The sequence below is a fragment of the Sus scrofa genome, chromosome 13, assembly GCF_054392235.1.
Source record: "Sus scrofa isolate SSC_HxYL_T2T_F1_AM1 chromosome 13, Sscrofa_HxYL_maternal_Yorkshire_Landrace_v2.0, whole genome shotgun sequence".
Lineage (NCBI taxonomy): Eukaryota > Metazoa > Chordata > Mammalia > Artiodactyla > Suidae > Sus > Sus scrofa.
The window spans coordinates 97,790,947-97,812,454 of NC_139395.1; the positions used below are offsets into that span (position 1 = coordinate 97,790,947).

At 43.3% G+C, this 21,508-nt stretch overlaps 1 protein-coding gene across 7 annotated transcripts in view; it reads right to left on the reverse strand.

Moving 5' to 3' along the window:
- Positions 1-16,372, reverse strand: part of GK5 (glycerol kinase 5) — an 87,737-nt gene extending 71,365 nt beyond the window's left edge. For 5 of the 7 annotated variants that reach the window (XR_014824064.1, XM_021069569.2, XM_003483257.5 and 2 more), the window contains exons 1-3: positions 16,152-16,372; positions 3,621-3,714; positions 1,838-1,913 (exon numbers count right to left, since the gene is read on the reverse strand). Coding sequence is in view for 6 of the 7 variants with exons in the window: in XM_021069569.2 (XP_020925228.1) it covers positions 1,838-1,913; positions 3,621-3,714; positions 16,152-16,313 (332 nt within the window). In the remaining variant the exon portion in view is untranslated. Of the gene's footprint in view, positions 1-1,837; positions 1,914-3,620; positions 3,715-15,304 lie in introns of all 7 variants that reach the window. The other 2 variants (XM_021069567.2, XM_084989923.1) reach the window with 2 other exon arrangements.
- Between the last annotated feature and the right edge of the window lie 5,136 nt (positions 16,373-21,508).

Here is a 21,508-nt window from a genome sequence, read left to right on the forward strand (position 1 = left end):
GGGCCAGAGCCAAAGAGGCTGGAGCTGCAGATCTAAGCTAATGCCACTTCTCCCCAGTGTGATGGCAATATCCACTTTGGTCAGAGGCAGGACTGGAGCCTATTGGGCTTAAGCTGCAAATCTTGAGCTAATTCAGCTTCACCCTGGTGCAAGTTTGCAGCTTGTTTAGAAGCAGTACTGGAACAGAAGCCCAGTGTGGGCTGAGGGGCAGTCCTGGTAGGCCAGCCAGAACATGAGATATTTTCAATCTGCTGCTTTTGCACTATAACTGAGAGCAGGCAAGTCTGTGTGTACTCTTCAAGAGAGGAGTCCTGGTTTCTACAGCTTTCTGCTAAACCCTGTTGGTTTTCAAACTAGCCAAGAAAGCTTGTTTTCCCAATGTTGAACCCCAGGGCTAAGGTACCCAAAATTGGACTCAATTCCCTTGTTTCTCAGGAAAGCCACCCCAGCCTATGATATCCCCCTCCTCTTCTGGGTTACCCACTAGGGTTACAGGTCCTGATTAGATTGCTCCTCCTCCCCTCCTACCAGAAACAATATGTTCTCTCTTTAATAACCTTGGTTGTAGAAGAGCCATTCTGCTAGCCCTCAGGTTGTTCTAAGAAGGAGCTGCTCTATATAACTACAACTCTAGTTTTGATGCATTTGTGGAGAGAGGTGAGCTCAGAGTCTTCCTATTCCACTTCTTGATCCCACCCAATCAAATACTGGAAATATTGGAAAATTTCAACTTCTTCCTTTTGCCTAACACTGAATTTTAAGTCCAAGCTCTTTGAATTCACCATTGTTATATTTCTTAGACTTATCCCTACCTCTACATTCTTCACTTTCTTCCCCACTACCCTAAGCTCAAGATGCCCTTTGGAGTGCAAGGCTTGGTAACAAAAAAACATTTTACACTGTTTATGCTGTTATTCTCTTTAATACAAAAAAAACACATGTTGAAGGCAATATGGGAGTAATAGAAAGAGCATATTCTTTGGGATCAAAAAGATAATTTGGAATCTTGGCTCTATTTATTAACTGAATGGCTTTGAATAAGACATAACAACCAAATAACAGGATTGTTTGTAAGGATATCAGAACCTGAAGGAGGTATCACAAGAATCCACTACATAGTAGTCATTATGTTATTATAACTGTGTTTAATCCATACATAACTCATACACTCTAGGTACCTAAATACTAAATTTGGAGTAGACTAAAAATATAAAACATAATTATAGTCTTGTGTTTCTAAAATGGGCCAGGTTTGGAGCTCCCATCATGGCTCAGTGGTAATGAACCCAACTACTATCCATGAGGACAAGGGTTCAATTCCTGGCCTTGCTCACTGGGTTAAGGATCTGGCATTGCTGTGAGCTGTGGTGTAGGTCACAGACGCAGCTTGGATCCCATGTTGCTGTGGCTGTGGTGTAGGCCACAGCTACAGCTCTAATTCGACCCCTAGTTTGGGTACTTCCATATGCCATGGGTGCAGCCCTAAGATGACAAAATAAATAAAATAAAATGGGCCAGGTTTTCCTGGATCTTTTTAGCTATAAGCTAGTTTTTTAGATCTTCAATCCATGCTTATTTGAAAAACTAACTCACATAAACAAGGAAATGGAGAATTTCAATGACAACAACAGTCTTTTTATTACTACTATTTAAGCCAAGGCTAGATGACAAGCAGGGAGCATATTTAATAAGCCAGAAACTAGGCCAACTTTCATCTCTCTTAACCAAGCAAAATTGTTCTAAATTCATATATTTAAAACTCTCCAAACAGGTTTCACTGCAATGGGTTCAGTGTGGTATGAACCCAACAATAGTCCTTAGCACACAATGTACTTACTTGTCCCACGTAAGAAAGGTTCCTCTCTGTGTTGAAATGCCAAGACCGACAATTTGATTCATCTCTATTCCTGCAGCTGAAAATAAAGATGGATAAAACACATGTAACTGCCTGAGGTTTTGTTTTACAATATTAGAATATGGAAAATAAATTGTTCAATATAATATTTAAGAAAAACAACTGGGTTTAGCATTGCATTTTAATAACACAAATGGAACTAATCAATAAAGCATTACTAGAATGATTCTGTAGTATTTATTTTACTTAAAGGGGAAAAAGATCATATTCTAATAATAATAAAATGACCTTTTTGCTTTAAAAGTTAGGAAAAAAACAAACACTACTTTAAGTCAGTCAGGTTGTATTTTCTTCTTGACAATTAAAAAAAATTGGGTCTTAATTTAAGCAATGATCCGTGGTAAGAGAAGCTGGTTGATGGCAACAAGAGAAAGTCCTCAGGGAAAGTAGTATAAACACTAAAGCATAGATCTTATTTTCCTCACAGATGCCAGGTTGCAAAGAAAAACATGGATTTTGGAAGGTCCAAGTTTCTTAAAATATTTAGCAACTTGGGTATTTTTGTGACATTCTTTTTACAAGAGCAATTTATCCACTGAGCAAATGAGAAATTACTACAGTTAGAGCACCAAGGAAGACACATTAGCCCCTGCACCATATTCTTTTCAATAAACAGTTAACCTGAACCTGATCATGAGGAAAGAGACAACCGCCAAATGCAGGAGAGTCTGTTAAACGGGTCTATACCTTTGAAAACTGTCAGTGTCATGAAGAAACTGCTCTAGATTAAAGGAGACGAAACAGGAGTTCCCATTGTGGCACAGCGGAAATGAATCTGAGGTTGTGGTTCAATCCATGGCCTCACTCGGTGTTGCTGTGGCTCTGGCGTAGGCCAGCAGCTGTAGCTCTGATTAGACCCCTAGCCAGGGAACTTCCATAGGCCACACGTGCGGCCCTAAAAAGCAAAAAGAATAAATAAATAAAAATAAAGGAGGCTAAACAGACCGATTGCCAAATGCAATGCCTCATCCTCGGATTCTGGACTGAAAAGTTATTCAAGATTGAGATAAGAGGGGAATATTGAGGACCTACTGTTACTTTTCCTGAGTGATAACTGCATTGTGTTTATGTATAAGAATTCCCCTTTTCTCTGGAGGTAATGCTGAAGTATTTAGGGAAAACAGGTTATTACATCACAACCAACTCTCACATCAATCAGCCAAAAAGATTAAAAGTTTGCAGAGGATGGTAAAGTAAATATCGCAAAAAATGCATGAATCTAGGAGAACATATATAAGTATTCAGTGCAGTATTCTTTCAACATTTTTTAAACAGGTTTTGAAATACTTCAAACCAGAAAAGTGAGAAGGAGAAGCAATTCAGTCATAAAAATGGGAGTTCCCGTCAAGGCTCAGTGGTTAACAAATCTGACTAGCATCCGTGAGGACTTGGGTTTGATCCCTGGCCTCGCACAGTGGGTTAAGAATCCTGCCTTGCTGTGGCTGTGGCTTAGGCCAGCAGCTTCAGCTCTGGTTCGACCCCTAGCTTGGGAAACTCCATATGCTGTGGATGTGTCCCTAAAAAGCAAAAAAAGCAAAAAAAAAAAGAGTCATAAAAATGAAGTAAAAGATCTTTTCGAATGTACATTTACGAGTCATCTTTCATCGTGTTCTTAGAGAAGGTTTGCGCTCAAAACGTTCTTTAAGAGCTAAGCTTTAGACCATGACTGTTTTCCTCTTTAATTTACTTTAATAAATCAAATTACCTTTGACAGATTCTTTTATTACAGCAACAAATTGAAGCCAGAGAACATCAGGATCAATTTCAACCCAGCCAGTTTGAGGATAAAGACTTTCTACCTGTTTAGGAAAAAAAGAAGATTTAGTGAAATCAACATTAGATCAAGTCAGTAGCATCTGGGTCTTACGGTTTTACTAATTAAAATAATTAAAAGCGGAGTTCCCGTCGTGGCGCATGGTTAACGAATCCGACTAGGAACCATGAGGTTGCGGGTTCGGTCCCTGCCCTTGCTCAGTGGGTTAACAATCCGGCGTTGCCGTGAGCTGTGGTGTAGGCCGCAGACCCGGCTCGGATCCCACGTTGCTGTGGCTCTGGCGTAGGCCGGAGGCTACAGCTCCGATCTGACCCCTAGCCTGGGAACCTCCATATGCCGTGGGAGCAGCCCAAGAAATAGCAAAAAGACAAAAAAAAAAAAAAAAAAAAAAAAAAAATTAAAAGCATGATTTTATTTACTATCTAATTCATTTTTATTGTTAGGATGGAAAAAATACATATACGAAATAAAAAGGAATACACCAAAATAACAATTTTCTATAGTTAATGCGTTGCAAAGATTTTAGCTTTATCTTTATTAGGTTTTTTTTTTAGGGGGTGCACCCATCGCCATAGCATATGGAGGTTCCCAGACTAGGGGTGGAATTGGAGCTGCAGCTTCTGGCCTATACCACAGCTCGCAGCAACACCAGATCCTTAACCCACTGAGCGCGGCCAAGGATCAAACCCGCGTCCCTCATAATAGTGGTCTGATTCGTTTCTGCTGAGCCACAACAGTAACTCCTATCAGTTTTTTGGTTTTTTGGTTTTTGGTTTTTTGGTTTTTGGTTTTGTTTTGCTTTCTGTCTTTCTGGCTGTGCCCGTGACATAGTGAAGTTCCTGGGCTAGGGATCAAACCTGTGCTACAGCAGCGAGCCAAGCCATAGCAGTTGACAATGCTGGAGCCTGAAACCACTGAGCCACCAGGGAACTACTATTTAATCTGTATCTTTTTTTTCCAAGCTTATTTTCCAAGTTTTCTATAAGGAGGATGTGTTGGTTTTGTAATAAGAAAAGGTAAAACCAAAAAAAACCCCCAAAATTATCAAAGTACTGAGTTTCAGTTCAGATTATGATGAAGTAAGCACACTCCAGCCTGTTTCTCCCACTGAATGCTGATATAAAACCTAGAGAGAGGATTTTTCCTGTGGCATAGCAGGTTAAGGATCCAGCAATGTCACTACAGCGGCTCAGGTAACCACTGCTGTGGCACAGGTAAGATCCCTAGCCCAGGAACTTCCACAACCAAGGGCAAGGAAAAAAACAAAAAACAAACAAAAAAAACCCTGGCAAGAATGCATGGACTAGGAGTTCCCATCATGGTGCAACGAAATGAATCCAACTAGGAACCATGAGGTTGCAGGTTTGATCCCTGGCCTTGCTCAGTGGGTTAAGGATCTGGCATTGCCGTGACCTGTGGTATAGGTCGCAGATGCGGCTCAGATCCCGAATAGTTGTGACTGTAGTGTAGGCTGGCAGCTGTAGCTCGTTTCACCCTTAGCCTGGGAACCTCCATATCTCCATATGCCATATGTTGCAAAGCAAAAAAAAAAAAAAAAAAAAAGAATGCATGGACTAGCTATTTATGGACTCTGAAAAGTATATGGTGGCAGGCAGACAGGGGAAGAAGGTAAGAATTAAAACACCATTGAACTGGTCTTGTGTCCTATTTTTTTCTGGTATGCCTTGGCCTGGATGCAAGACAGCCTGAAAACCAGAAGTGGGTACCAGGGTGCAGTGGAAACTCCAAGAGTTTTCAGTGACACTCAGCAGGAATGGGAGAAATCCTCATTTTTCTTTTTAATCCCCCTTTGCTTCCATACTTTTACATTCAGGCCATCCCCAAGTGGTGCCTGCAGCAGCCACCACAAGCATCTAAAACACTGAGGGAAGTAAAACTTCCTCTCTAATCAGAGAAGCTGTGGGCACCAGAGGGTAAGTGAATCCCCAATGGCTTTCTTCTCTCGGATGCTTCTGATGCCCAGCCCCAGAGAAGCACAAAGGCAGTGCCCAGCAGAATGGAGGAATGAAAGCTCCAGTTTCTGGCAAGAGGACCCAAATGGCGAGGTCCAGGGAGCTGAAAAGTACCAAGAAGATCTGAGAGAGGGAAGAGCTCAGGAAAGCTACTCCAGAAAGTTGTGGATGAAATCCTAGGCTCACCTCCAAGCTGCAGCATATATGTGAAAATAGTCCTAAAAACCACAGCAAAGACATTAAGAGCAGAACTAAGGAACGGACACCACCCAGGTCCCAGACTGCCCTCTAGGTGGCATATACTACACGAGGCAGAACTAAACAGGAGGGCTAAGACCTCTTTTTTATTTTTTGAATGGCCACACCTGTGGCATATGGAGATTCTCAGGCTAGGGGTCGAATTGGAGCCGCAGCTGCTGGCCTACGCCACAGCCACAGCAACATGGGATCCTTAACCCACTAAGTGAGGCCAGGGATTGAACCTGCAGCCTCAAAGACATTATGTCCGATTCTTAACCCACTGAGCCACAATAGGAACTCCACGGCCAAGATCTTGAAAACAGAACTAACATTGAAACCAAGGTGCACAGAAAACTGGTCAGCATTTGCAGTGTGAACACAATTGTATTAATTGCCTGCTAAAAGACAAATATCAACCTTCATCATAGACGTTACACAAGACCCCAAATCTTGTAAGGTGACACTCAAAATGTTCAGGATACAATCCAAAGTTACAGGGTATATGAAGAAGCAAAAAAAATCTCAGCTCACACAGGAAAACATAGAGACACCATCATTATTCTAACACAGATATCTGATAAAGACTTTAAAGTAGCTATTACCAAAATGCTCCAAGAAGTAAGGGCGAATTCTTTTGCAACAAATGCAAAGACAAAGTCTCAGCAAAGAAATAAAAGGCATAAAGAAAAATGAAATGACAATTTCAGAATTTAAAAATACATTAGGGTAGTGGGGGAAATGGAAATATGCTGGTCAAAGGAAACAAACTTTCAGCTATAAGGTGACTAAGTTCTGGAGACATAATACACAGCATGGTGACTATAGCTAATAATAAGCTTTCGTACACCTGAAATTTGCTAAGAGAGTAGTTCTCAAGTTTTCTCAACACGCACATGCACAAACAAATGGTAACCATGTGAGGTGATGAGTATATTAATTAGCTTGATTGTGGTAATCATTTCACAATATATATCAAACCATGAATTTGTACACCTTACATATATACAATTTTTATTGGTCAATCAACCTCAACAAAGCTGGAAAAAAATCAATTAAAAAGGAAAAACACAGTAATAATTAAATTAAAAAATACACTGGAGGAGTTCCCGTCGTGGTTAACAAATCCGACTAGAAACCATGAGGTTGCAGGTTCAGTCCCTGCCCTTGCTCAGTGGGTTAACGATCTGGCGTTGCCGTGAGCTGTGGTGTAGGTTGCAGACACGGCTCGGATCCTGCGTTGCTGTGGCTCTGGCATAGGCCGGTGGCTATGGCTCCAATTCGACCCCTAGCCTGGGAAACCTCCACATGCCGCAGGGGCGGCCCAAGAAATAGCAAAATGACCAAAAAAAAAAAAAAAAAAAAAAATACACTGGAGAGGCTCAACAGTAGAATGCAGATAACAGAAGAAAGTCAACAAGCTTGAAAACAGATCAATAGAAATGATCTAATCTGAACAATAGAAATAAAAAATATTGGAAAAAATGAATAAAGCCTCAGGGATCTCAGATAAGAGTAAGTGGTCTAATATTTATGTCATCAGAGGCCCCAAAGGAAAAAAGAAAGAGTTCAGTGCAGAAAAAAAATTACTTCAGGGAAGTAATAGTGCTAAAAATTCCCGAGTTCAGTTAAAGATTTAAAATCTACATATTCAAAGAGTTTAGAAAACTCCTAACAGGATAAGTCCAAAGCATTACACACCCAAATAATCATAATTAAAATGCTGAAAACCTAAAACGAAACAAAACAAAACTGAAAGCAACCAGACACATTACACACACAATCAAAGCCAATGACTGTGGCTTTCTCATGTGAACCATGAAGGCCTGAAGGAAGTGGCTCAACATTTTTACAGAGTGCTAAAGGATCTTTCATCCACAATTCTATATCAAAATCCTAGGACTTTTTGTAGATATAGATATGACGACTCTAAAATTTATATGGAAAGGCAAAAGAACTAAAATTGCCAAAGCAATGTTGAAAAAGAATAAAAATTGTTGGATTTCTCGCTGTGGCACAACGGGATTGGCAACGTCTCAGGAGCACTGGGACACAGGTTCGACGCCCTACACAGTGGGTTAAGGATCTGGTGTTGCCACAGCTGCAGCATGGGTCTCAACTGTGGCTCAGATCTGATCCCTGGCTCAGGAGCCCCATATGCCATGGTGTGGCCCAAGACAAAAAGAGAAAAGAATAAAAATTAGAGGAACCACACTATGCAATTGAAAGACTTACTATTAAGCCATGGCATGGCTTAGCATATTGAAACGCTATCATCATAAAAATAGACAAATAATATGATATCACTTATATGTGGAACCCAAAACATGGCACAAGTGAACCTATCTACAAAACAGAAACAGATTCACAAACATGGAGAACAGACTTGTGACTGCCAAGGGAAAGGGGGAAGGGAGTGGATGGACTGGGAATCTGGGGTTAGTAGGTACAAACTATTACATTTAGAATGGATAAGCAATGAGGTCCTACAGTATAGCACAGGGAACTATATCCAATCTCTTGGGATAGACCGTGATGTAAGATAATATAAGAAAAGGAATGTGTGTGTGTGTGTGTGTGTGTGTGTGTGTATGTATATATGACTGGGTCACCTTGCTGTATAGCAGGAATTGGCACAACACTGTAAATCAACTATACTTTAATAAAAAAATAAAAATTTAAAAAATAGACAAATGGATCAATGGAACAGAAGAAAATCCAGGGAAAAAAACCTCACACAAATATAGCTGACTGATTTTCGACAAATATACAAGGTGATTCAATGGAGAAAAGAGTGCTTTTCCAGAGTGCCCTGGTTGCTCAGCAGGTTAAGGATCCAGCGTTGTCACTGCTGCAGATCTGGTTACTGCCATGGCAGGGGTTTGATCCCTGGCCCAGGGACTTCTGCATATTACAAGCACAGCCAAAAAACAAAAAACAAAACAAAACAAAAAACAAAAAGCTTTTTCAACAAAGTTGAAATAATCAGACATCCATATACAAAAAAACTAACCTCAACTTCAACTTCACCCCTTACAAAAAAGATTAAGTCAAAATGGATCATAGACCTAAATGTAAAACATGTAACTATAAAAAGGATTAGAAAAAAACCAGAGCAGAAAATCTTTGTGAATTGGGTTAGGTGAAGAGATCTTAGACATGACATCAAAAGTATAATTCACGAAACAAAAAATTTGATAAATTGGACTTCATCAAAATTAAAAATGTCTGCTCTGCAAAAGCTACTGTTAAAAAAGTAAAAGACAGGAGTTCCCTGTGGCCAGCAGGTTAAAGATCTGGCATTGTCACTGGAGCAGCTTAGGTCACTGCTGTGGTGCAGGTTCAGTCCCTGGCCCAGGGAATTCCACATGTTCAGCAAAAAAAAAAAAAAAAAGAAAGAAAAGACAAGGCCCAGACTTGTTGAGAATATCTGTAAATCACATATTCAACACAAGAATATATCTAAAAATCTCAAAACTCAACAGTAAGAAAAAAAACAATTAAAAAATGGCCCAAAGTTGGGAGTTCCCGTCGTGGTACAGCGGAAACGAATCCAGATAGGAACCATAAGCTCCGTTCAGTGGGTTAAGGATCCGGTGTTGCCAAGAGCTGTGGCGTAGCTTGTAGATGGGGCTCAGATCTGGTGTTGCTGTGGCTCTGACATAGGCCGGCAGCCGTAGCTCCAATTTGACTCTTAGCATGGGAATCTCCATATGTGGCGGGTGCAGCCCTAAAAAGCAAAAAAAAAAAAAAAAAAAAAAAACAAAAACAACAACAACAACAAAAAAAAACCCAAAGTCTTCAACAGCCACTTCATCAAAGAAGATATACAGATAGAAAATATGTACATGGAAATATTCAACATCATTAGCCACTAGGGAAACGCAAATCAAAACCACCATGAGATATCAAAAAATCCATCAGAGTACCTAAAATAAAAAATACTGACAATACCAGTGTTGGTGAAGAACAAATGGAATTCATATACATTGCTGGTGGGAATGCAAAATGTGGTAGTCACTCCAGAAACGTTTGGCAATTTCTGAAGTTAAAACATTCACTTACCAAATGACCCAACAATCCTACTCCTAGGTATTTATCCCAGAGAAATGACAAACATTCACATTAAAATCTGTACACCAGGAGTTCCTGTCGTGACTCAGTGGTTAATAAACCCAACTAGTATCCATGAGGATGCATGTTTGATCCGTAGCCTCGCCCGTGGGTTAAGGATCCAGCAGTGCCGTGACCTATGGTGTAGGTCGCAGACACAGCTCGGATCCCACACTGCTGTGGCTGTGGTGTGGGCTGGCGGCTACAGCTCTGATTAGACCCCTAGCCTGGGAACTTCCACATGTCATGGGTGCACCCCTACAAAGACAAAAGACAAAAAAAAAATCTGTACACTAATGTTTATAGCAGCTCTATTTTAAATCACCAGAAACTGGAAACAATGGAAATGTACTTCAATAAAATGAATGTGGTACATCCATGTAATGGATTACTACTCAGAAATAAAAAGGAATGAACACAATACAGATAAATCTCAAAGGCATTATGCTGAAAAAAGCCTGTCTCCAGAGGCTACTTACTGTATAGGTCTACTAGTGTGACATTCTCAATTAGACAAAAAACTACAGTTGTAGAAAATAGATCAGTGGTTTTCAGAGATCAGGTGTAGGAGAAGAGTCTCACTACAAAGGGCTAGCTGGCATAAAGGAGTTTTTTGGGGTTACTTCTCACACAACTTTTTCACCAAAAAAGTCAACTTTACTGTGTGCTAATTCAAAAAATAAAATAAAAAGAAGCTATGGCTTCAGGTTAAAATGATGACTTGAACACAAGCATTTTATCTCCAATTCCTCTCAAGACTTCATTAAAATACAAACATCCCTGGTGGCTCAGTGGGTTAAGGATCTGGCATTGTCACTGGTATGCTCTGGGTCACTGCTGTGGCACAGGTTCTCTCTCTGGGCCTGGAACTTCTGCATGCCGTGAGTGCAACCAAAAATAAAAACAAAATTAAAAATACAAACATTTAAGATTCTTGGGTACAATCCGGACAACTAGTGGCATCTCAGTAGGCTAGGATGCCAGATGAGGATGAACAGAGGATTGGTTCAAAATCTTTATAAAGCTCTCCAATTCCCCTCGTCCATCCCATCCACTGCCCCTAACAGGGCAGAAGGTAAGAGATTTACTCTCTGGAGAGTTGAACAGCAGAAGTTCTTTAGTGGCAAATACCAAATAGAGGTAAGACATCGTACTGAAAATATGAACAGACAAAAAGAAAAGGAACTATGAGAAAACTGACAATGTGGGGAACATGAGGGAGACATGGGGATGGTATGAAGAAGGAGTCGGTTATTCACCAGTGAGCTCATTAGAAATAAAGAGATTTGTCAAAATCTATTCCCTTCTCTCAAATATTTCTGTTCTTTCCACGCAGGACTTTCATGACCACAGACTGTAATGGCTCAACCACAATAAACACTTCCTCATCCCCAGCCCCCCAAACTCAGTGTGGCCAGCATTGTGTCAAGTCTGCAAACCAGATTTGGCAGGGTCACTTCCTCCCATTCCACTATCCCAGACAACTCACCCTCCTCAAACATGTCACAACAGTTTGGAAGGCCAAACTGAAATCAGATCAAGAATATAATCAAGGCTAAGAAACAAATATGTTTTGTTGATTAAAAACAAAAGACAACAACCAAATTTTTTTAAGAATGTACCAAGGGTACACAGTATTGGAGAGCCCACCGTTTTCTTTGGAGTGTCCTTTCTGTCCTGTTCTTCCAATAAGGATGTTATTATCTTTCAGTTACTCACAATGGCATGATGTTCCAATGGGAAACATGATGAACTTTCTTCATTTTGAAAAAGTAAAAATATTAAATATTCACACATGGGATTTCCAACTCTGAATATTACTCTACCTCATAACATCACTATTTAAGAGTCCAGGAGTTCTCCATGTGGCGCAATGGGATCTTGGGAGCACTGGGACACAGGTTCAACCCCCAACCTGGCATAGAAGGTTAAGGATCTGGCGTTACCACAGCTGAGGCTTAGGTTGCAACTGCAGCTCAGATCTGATCCCTAGCCTGGAAACTCCATATGCACAAGGCAGCCAAAAAAGAAAAAAGAAAAATTTATGGAGTTCCCCTCGTGGGGCAGCAGAAACGAATCTGATTAGGAACGATGAGGTTGCGGGTTTGATCCCTAGCCTCGCTCAGTGGGTTAAGGATCCGGCGTTGCCATGGGCTGTGGTGTAGGTCACAGACGCAGCTCAGATCCCATGTTGCTGTGGCTGTGGTATAGACCAGCGGCTACAGCTCTAATTAGACCCCTAGCCTGGGAACCTCCATATGCCATGGGAGCAGCCCTAGAAAAGGCAGAAATAAAAAATAATAATAATAAAAAAATATAACATAGAAAAAGACTAAAAATGTCTTTGCTATTAAAGAATGTCACAATAGGGAGTTCCCATCATGGCTCAGCAGAAACAAATCTGACTGGCATCCATGAGGACCCATGTTTAATTTCTGGCCTCACTGAGTGGGTTAAGGATCCAGCATTGCCATGAGCTGTGGTGTAGGTCACAGACACAGCTCCAAACTCGTGTTGCTGTGGCTGTGGTGTAGGCCAGAAGCTATAGCTCCAATTCAAACCCTTGCCTGGAAATCTCCATATGCTATAGGTGCGGCCCTAAAAAAATAAAAAGACAAAAAAAAGTCATAATAGGAGTCCCCCTTGTGGCTCAGCAGGGTAACGAACCTGACTAGTATCCATAAGGATTCCAGTTCGATCCCTGGCCTCGCTCAGGGGGTTAAGGATCCCGTGTTGCCATGAGCTGTGGTTAGGTTGCAAACACGGTTGGGATCCTGCATTGCTATGGCTGTGGTACAAGCTGGCAGCTCAGCTCTGATTCAACCCCTAGCTTGGGAACCTCCATATGCCAAGGGTGGAGCATTAAAAAGAGAAAAAAAAAATGTCATAATACATAGCAGAAATTGGAACATTGTAAATCAACTATACTTTAATAAAAAAATAAATATTTTAAAAATGTCATACTTTTAAAATTGAGGTCTTCTGATAGGCCTAGTTAGTAGCCTTCTATGAAGGTTTCTGTTTGTGATTTCAACTTTTTTTTTTTTGGTCTTTCTGCCATTTCTAGGGCCACTCCCGTGGCATATGGAAGTTCCTAGGCTAGGGGTCCAATTGGAGCTGTAGCTACCGGCCTACGCCACAGCCACAGCAACTAGAGATCTGAGCTGCATCTGCAACCTACACCACAGCTCACAGCAACGTCGGATCCTTAACTCACTAAGCAAGGCCAGGGATGGAACCTGCAACCTCATGGTTCCTAGTCGGATTCGTTAACCACTGAGCCACGACGGGAACTCCTGTGATTTCAACTTTAACCAAAAGACCAACACGGCCTCTTTTGTTCTTGTCTCTAAAGTGTGATCTCTTCAGGGTTTTTTTGCTGTTACTGTTTTTGTCTTTTGTCTTCTTAGGACCATACCCAAGACATATGGAGCTTCCCAGGCTACGGATCAAATCAGAGCTGTAGCTGTAGCTGCAGCCTACACCACAGCCACAGCAACTTGGGATTCAAGCCGTGTTTTCGACCTACATCACAGCTCATGGCATCAATGGATCCTTAACCCACTGAGCGGGGCCAGGGATCAAACCCGAATCCTCATGGATACTAGTCAAATTCGTTAACCACTGAGTCACAACTGGAAATTCAGGTGGCTTTTTTTTTCAATCTTTTCTTTTTCAATTTTTTTTTTTAACGGCCACACCAGCAGCACATGAACGTCCCCAGACTAGGGGTCAAATCGGAGCTGCAGCTGCCAGCCTACACCTCAGCCATTGCAACAACAGATCCAAGCCTTGTCTGCAAGCTGCATCACAGCTCATGGCAATGCCAGATCCTTAACCCACTGAGGCCAGTGATAGAACCCGTGACTTCATGGATACTAGTCGGGTTTGTTACCACTGAGCCACAGTGGGAACTCCCTTTGTTAAAAACCTTTTTTGAAGATATTTATTTGGTGCTATCAATCAAATCCTGTACTAAGAGGTCTGGCTTTCTATTACATATTCTTTCCAACATAATATTAGCAGAGGTGTGATTTTTTTTTTTTTTTTTTTTTTTTGTGGCCGAACCTGCAATATATGGAAGGGGCCAGGGGTTGAATGAGAAGTGGAGCTGCAGACCTGCACCACAGTCACAGCAACGTCAGATCCAAGCCACATCTGCAACCCACAACACAACTTGTAGGAACAGCAAGCAGATCCTTAAGCCACTAAGCAAGGCCAGGAATTGAAACTGCATGCTCATGGACTCTATGTCAGATTGGGTTCATAACCCACTAAGCCCCAATGGAAACTCCAAGAGGTATGATTTTTCACTTGAAAAAATAAAAACAGGTTCTTTGTCTAATCCATAGAGTCCCATGGAGCAAAATGAATATCTAATACTTTGATTAGATGCAATTAAATTATTTATACCTATGAAGTAATAAGCCAGGTAATAGGAAACAATGTAGGCCGAGACCCTTTTTCCCAAAGAACTCAAGTTATTTGAAGTAAAGGAGCAGTTGTTGTTTGTTTTTGTATTTTTTTTTTCTGATTTCTAATTATTGTGGACCAACAATTTTTAAGGCACAACGGAAACACTTTTCTAGGGAAAAAAAATGACAAAATAAAATCCCAAATATTTTATTATTAAGGTCAACAGACATAAAATTATACTGCCAAGCTGCTACACGAGTTTCTAAATTTTAGTTTCTCTATCTCAACCCCAGCACCCTAGGAACCACACTTTAAGAAGCACTGCTTGTCAATTCCTATCACAGTTTGAGAGGCACTGCTGTCAACTACTTAAGATACAGAGCTTCAGCCCTCAAGGGCAGGGATTTTCTGTATTTTCATTTACTCACATATCCTTCCAGACACCTCCACAGTTCAGCCTGAGCAAACCACTCTAGTCTCCTGCTACTCACAGCAATCTTGATTTACCTTTGAAATCCTTACCTAATTTCTTGAAAGAAAGAAGAAAAAAATAGAATGATTCCCCCAAACTATACAGCAACTATGAAACTTTGTTTTCTTCTAACAAATTTCTTCTAACAGAAATTCTGTATCCAAATACTGATTCCAAATACTCCAACTCCTTAAAAAAGCAAAAAACAAACAAACAAACAAACAAAAAAACTCTGCCTAAACACAAAAGTACTTTGTGTCCAGAATTATAAGGGAGACTTGTGAAAAGTATCACCGTGTTCTGATAAAGACTCAAAAAGATAAGGAGCACATAGTTTCTAAGGACAGAGTCTGCCTTTTGTCTCTCCTTTCAGGTGGGGGTAGGGGTGAGTGGGCAGTACTCACCCTTTCCTGCACAGGTGGACGCAGAAAGGACCAGGGAGCTGCTCTAGTCCCAGCTCCCTGTCCCGGTTCTGACACCAGCATGAGGAAGTCCTCAACACGAGCGCTCAAAGAACTGTTTTGACTGGACCTGCTCCTGGGCAACTGCTAAGGCAGAAAACCGCTTCTAAAGGGGGTGGGAAGAAGGGTGGGAATCCAGCAAAAGGGGAGCTCTGTGCTGCTGGGAATGGGTTAGGTAATAGCTCCTGCTCGCCCTAACACTGCTAATATAAAAAGAAGTTGGTATTGGACAGAAGAGTAAATAACTTCCCGTATCCATGGAAATGAGCTGCTCAGCACTTTGGGAAACAGTTAATAATGGCAAATGAAGAACGGACATAAAGTCAAATCCCATCAAGATCTGAAAATTTTAAATGTAAATAAAGACAGTGTTGGAGGTCTACCAAGGAAGTGCAGGAAAAACCAAGCAAATCACAAAGTACCCTCTGGCTAGATATGCGCAGTCCGCCCTACCCTGCCCAGCCCCGGGAGTCACCGCATTCTCACCCAGGTAAGGCCAGAGGGGCGAATCCCCAGGTGAGAGGAAGCTAGTGAGCGGCCCCGGGTGACAAAGCGGGCCCCTAGGGTCCTCAGCCGGGACAGGAAAGGCGCACGGGTTTCAGTCTGACCCAGGAGGGAATGCGGTGACCTGGCCGATCCCGGCGCCCCGATCAAGACCAAGGGCCGGCGGTGCTGCAGGTGGCGGCCTCCAGGCCGGATGAGGCGGTCCCGCCCTCTCTGCGCCCACGATCGGATCCCGGGCGTCTTGCGCGACGCTGACCCGCAGCCCCGACGCCCGCTCCCCAGTCACCTTCTGCGCGCTGGAACCGCAGATCCGCGCCGCGCGGTCATAGACGTGGCAGCGAATCACCGAGCTGCCCACGTCCAGCCCCAGTACGAAGCCTGCGCGCCGCCCGTCCGGCGCGCTCTGCTCCTGGCGTTCCTGCTCTGCAACGGTGGACAGCTCGGACATCCCGACCCGAACGCCTCTCTACCGCAGCCGCCAGCCGAGCAGGCTAGTTCCAAACACTCGCACCGCAGGAGCGGAGCGCGCCCAACCGGGCCACCGCCCCCGGCCCGCCCCGCCCCCTCCGCGAGCTCCGGGAGCGGCCCCGCCCCTGCCGAGGGCCCCGCCCCGACGCCGTGACGTCACGGCTGCGCAGGGCCCCTTCGCTGGAGCGCGCGCGGGCCGAGTGGCCGCCTGGGGGCGTAGAGGCGAGTGTGTTTTCGGTGGGACTTTGGAGCCCCAGCTCACGCACGTGGCCCAGTTCTCCAAACACCCGCCGCTCTCGGCGTTTCCCGGCCGGTAATTTTCATGATTTCCCTCCTCATGCCGAGCATCATGCAGGAAGTGCCTGCGTTTCTTTTGTTTGTTTTTGCTTTTTATGGCCACTACTGCGGGCATATGGAGGTTCCCAGGCTGTAGGTCAAATGGTAGCTGTAGCTGCCCGCCCAGGCCACAGCAACGCAGGCTCCGGCAGGATCGGAGCCGCGCCTGCGACCTACATCACAGCTCACCGCAAGTCCGGATCCTTAACCCACTGAGTCAGGCCAGGGATTGAACCTCTGTCCTCATGGATGCTAGTCAGATTGGTTAACCACTGAGCCGCTAGGGGAACTTCGCCTGCTATTCTTTTAACTCTTAAAAGGAAATACAAAATTGGGCCAAAGGTATTTATTAATAAACTGTGAGTTTCCCAAGACTTCTCCCCAGAAAACCTGGTCAGATACACACAATACTTCTCAATAAATACTTGCTAAATGAAATAACACTCAACCAGTGAGACCTTTCGCAGCCCTCTGGTCGGAGGAAGGAGCACAGCGCAAGGCATCTGTTTTTACCGTCAAACTCCACCCCAACGATTGCTTTTTCAAGAATCTGAAAGCCCCTTTACCTTTCCTGCCTCAAAAGCATGAGATCTTCCCCTCAGAGGGCAGGAAGGACGCATGTGGTAATTTTGAGTTTCCTTCCGTTTTGATCACCAGCTTTGAATCCAAGGGGATTTTTGAGGGGTGGTCCAGCTCCAAGTCCTTATCTGTGGGGAGTGGGGAGGTGTCAAGACCTGTTCCAGCCACCACTCCACCTCCAGCCCCCCAAAAACCCAGTACCTGAAAATATTCATTACCTTTTTGTAAAATTATGAAAGTAATATGGATATGCGTTTTTTGTGAAAAAGTTCAACAGTGAAGAGTGGTATACTGGAGTTCCTGTTGTAGCGTAGGCGAAATGAATCCGACTAGTAACCATGAGGTTTGGGGTTGGATCCCTGCCTTGGCTCAGTGGGTTAAGGATCCAGCATTTGCCGTGAGCTGTGGTATAGGCCACAGTCACGGCTAGGATCCTGACTTGCTGTGGCTGTGGTGAAGGCCAGCAATTGTAGCTCCGATTCAACCCCTAGCCTGGGAACCTCCATATGCAGCCCTAAAAATAAATGAAATAAAATAATAAAATAAAATAAATAGTGGTATACTGATTAATAAGTAAAGGATATTCCTTTTGAACCAAATTGTTCTTTTGACAAAACTGTCTGTTAACCAACTCCCTTTCAGCGAATTTGACCAAATTGGGTTCTTTTGTTATGTTACTTGAAGCTTGGAGCAAGTACCTGAAAGAGTATGGGGTGGGAGTGGAGGGTTGTTTGGTTTGGGTTTTGAGCTTTGCACTCTGTCTCTGTCCATTTGTCCCATTTGGCCCCAGGACTGTTCACCAGTGGTGACTGTTTGGCTGAGTCATATGTACTCTGTATTATGTTAATACCCTGTATCATAATTTGAAATGAATGACTAATGGGTCATCTACAGGCCAGAGTTCTCCAGAGAAAGAGAACCAATGGGATAGAGATTGAGAAAAAGATTGAGATTTATTTTAAGAAACTGCCTCACATGCTTATGAAGGTTGTCAAGAGGTAGGGCAGGCTGGAAGTCTAGAAATTCAGAGCTGATGTTACAGTCTTGAGTCTAATCTCCGCAGGGCAGTGGGCTGGAAACTCAGGCAGGGTTCCTATATTGCAATCTTAAGGAGAATTCTTCTTTGCAAAACCTCAATCTTTGCCCTTAAGGCCTTTAACTGATTGGATGAGGCCCATTAACATCATGAAATGTCGTTTGCTTTACTCAAGGTCTCGATTTAAAATCACAGAGTTCCCTGGTGACTCAGAGATTTAAAGACCTGCCATTGTCACTGCAGTGGCTCAGGAAGCTCCTGTGGCATGTATTGGATCCATGGCCTGGGAACTTGCACATGCCACGGGGACAGCCAAAAAGAAAAAGAAAAAAAATGTTAATCATATCTTTCAAGTGTTTCATAGCAACCTCTAGACTTGACTAAACAACTGGGCACCCACACTGTGTATCCACTAGCCTAGCCAAATTGATACATAAAATTAACCATCACACACCCCCTTCCACAAGAGAGAAAGCGGTTTTCTCCATGATATCAATAATTATCATATTTCTCAAAGTGCTAATTCTTTGGGCTTCTTGGAACCCTGCACTTACTTCCTTTGTGATTTTTTTTTTTTTTTTTTTTTTTTTTTTGCTTTTTAGGGCCACATCTGCGGCATATGGAGGTTCCCAGGCTGGGGTCTAATCAGAGCTGCAGCTGCCAGCCTAGGCTACAGCCACAGCCACACCAGATCTGAGCCACAGCTGCAACCTACACCACAGCTCACAGCAACACCAGATCCTTAACCCACTGAGCAAGGCCAGAGATCGAACCCACAGCCTCATGGTTCCTAGTTGGATACGTTTCCACTGCACCATGACAGGAACTCCCTCCTTTGTGATTCTTTTAAACATTCAAATCAATTATCTTTTTTTCTTTTTCCTTTTTTTAGGGCCGAACCTGCGGCATATGGAAGTTCCCAGGCTAAAGATCAAATCAGAATTGTAGCTGCCGGCCTACATCATAGCCATAGCAACTGGGAATAGGAGCCACGTCTGGGACCTGCATCATAGCTCACAGCAACACCAGACCCCCGACCCACTGAGAGGGGCCAGAGATCCAACCTGCACCCTCATGGATACTAGTCATATTCGTTTCCTCTGTGTCACAACGGGAACTCCCAAATCAATTATCTTGAGTATTAGCAAAGGATCATGGAATGTGAAAACAGGGAGTTTGGCAACCACTTAGTCTAATGTTTCTTAATCTGTTTAATTTTGAAAAAATTTGAGACCTGATAAATGCTATCTTCCTGAGAAGATGATTATATACACAAAACTTAGCATTAATTTCAGGTGGGATAAACTAAACATGACGATTTCAGATTAAAAATCCAGAATGAGTTCCCAAACCTGGACATACTGTTGAGGAGAGAGGCTCTGGGAGGGAAAAAGGGATACTGTGTTTCCCCCATGTTCAGTGTTCTCTGCCAGCACCTCTCATCCAGCTGTGCCTACAGGGCCCAGGGCTCAGAGACCCTTTGTTGATGGGTCCCTTCATGGTTCTTTTTATTTTTATTAAAGTAGAGTTGGTTTACAGTGTTGTGTCTACTTCTTCTGTACAGCATAGTGACCCAGTCATATACATATTTATGAAGAATATATATATTCTTTTTTTCATACTATCTTCCATCATGTTCTAACTGAGACCTAATTAAACTCAAAAGCTGGAGTTCCCATCATGGCTCAGTGGTTAACAAACCCGACTGGCATCCATGAGGACGAGGGTTCGATCCCTGGCCTCCCTCAATGGATTAAGGATCCAGTGTTGCCATGAGTGTGGTGTAGGTCGAAGATGCGGCTCGGATCCCCCATTGCTATGGCTGTGACATGGGCCAGCAGCTATAGCTCCAATCGGACCCCTAACCCAGGAACCTCCACATGCCTCCGATGTGACCCTAAAAAAAATAAACTCAAAAGCTTTTGCACAGCAAAGGAATATATTTTTAAAAAGGTAAAGATGGAGTTCCCAACGTGGTGTAGTGGCTAATGAATCCGACTAGGAACCATGAGGTTGCAGGTTCCATCCCTGGCCTTGCACAGTGGCTCAAGGATCCAGCATTGCTGTGAGCTGTGGTGTAGGTCACAGATGCAGCTTGGATCTGGCATTGCTGTGGCTGTTGCATAGGCCAGCAGCTACAGCTCTGATTCGACCCCTAGCCTGGGAACCTCCGTACGCTATGGGAGTGACCCTAGAAAAGGCAAAAAGACAGGAAAAAAAAAAAAAAAAAGGTAAAGACAACCCATAGAATGGCAGAAAAACCTTTGCAAACAATAAAACCGACAAGGTTTTCCAAAACATGCAAACAACCCACACAACATACACACACAAGAACAAACAACCCACTCGGAAAATGGGTACAAGACCTGAATAGACATTTCTCCAAAGAAGATATACAGAGAGCCAATACGCACATGAAAAGACATTCATTGTTCTTGATTCAAAGCCCTCTGCTGCTCTGAGCTCTGTCATGGGATGGCCTTGGGCTGCATCTGGCTCCCCCAACTGCTTTTTCTCACATCTGGGGCTTGACCGCAGAGGTGGCCAGTGAAACTTTCTCCCAGGCTCCTTTCCCACCACTCTCACTCCTTGCGCTTTCTACCTTGACAGCAGGCCCAGAATTACAACTTGTACCAGCCTCCCACACTCTTGAGAAACTTGGATGCAGCTACTCTGGGCTGAATCAGAAAGCACGTGAGGCCATGATGCCCTATGACTCCCTAAGGGGAAATGGAGGGTGCATCGAGGCTGAGCCCAGGGACCTCCATGGATACCCTCCTGTCTCCAAGGAAATTAGTCACTGTCCTTTCCTCCTCGGGCGTCTCACTCTCCCTATTTGCCCTGCACCAAGGAGTTTCTCAAAACACAGGACTTTTCAATGTTAAAACCAGAATAGTCCTCCTCGCTCCGGAGAGGCTCTTGGGGTCCGCAGATGACTTCCTCTGGGATGCTGACTACTTCTTGTCTAGGTATCAGCCACTGCTTTGAGACAGAAATGGGGCCTTAGTCTTCCTTTTTCCTCCAAGACTCACAGAGTGACTGCTGAATGACAAAACGAACAAACATATTAATGACTATGTGCAAGTCCTTATCAGACCTTGCCTTCTGCCTGACGTGGCCACAAGACACAGAGGGCAGTGAGCCTGTCCTAACACCTGCACTACTCTGGGCAGACTGTCACCTGACCACCCACGTAGACCTTCTGATGTGGAAGGGAGGCCTGG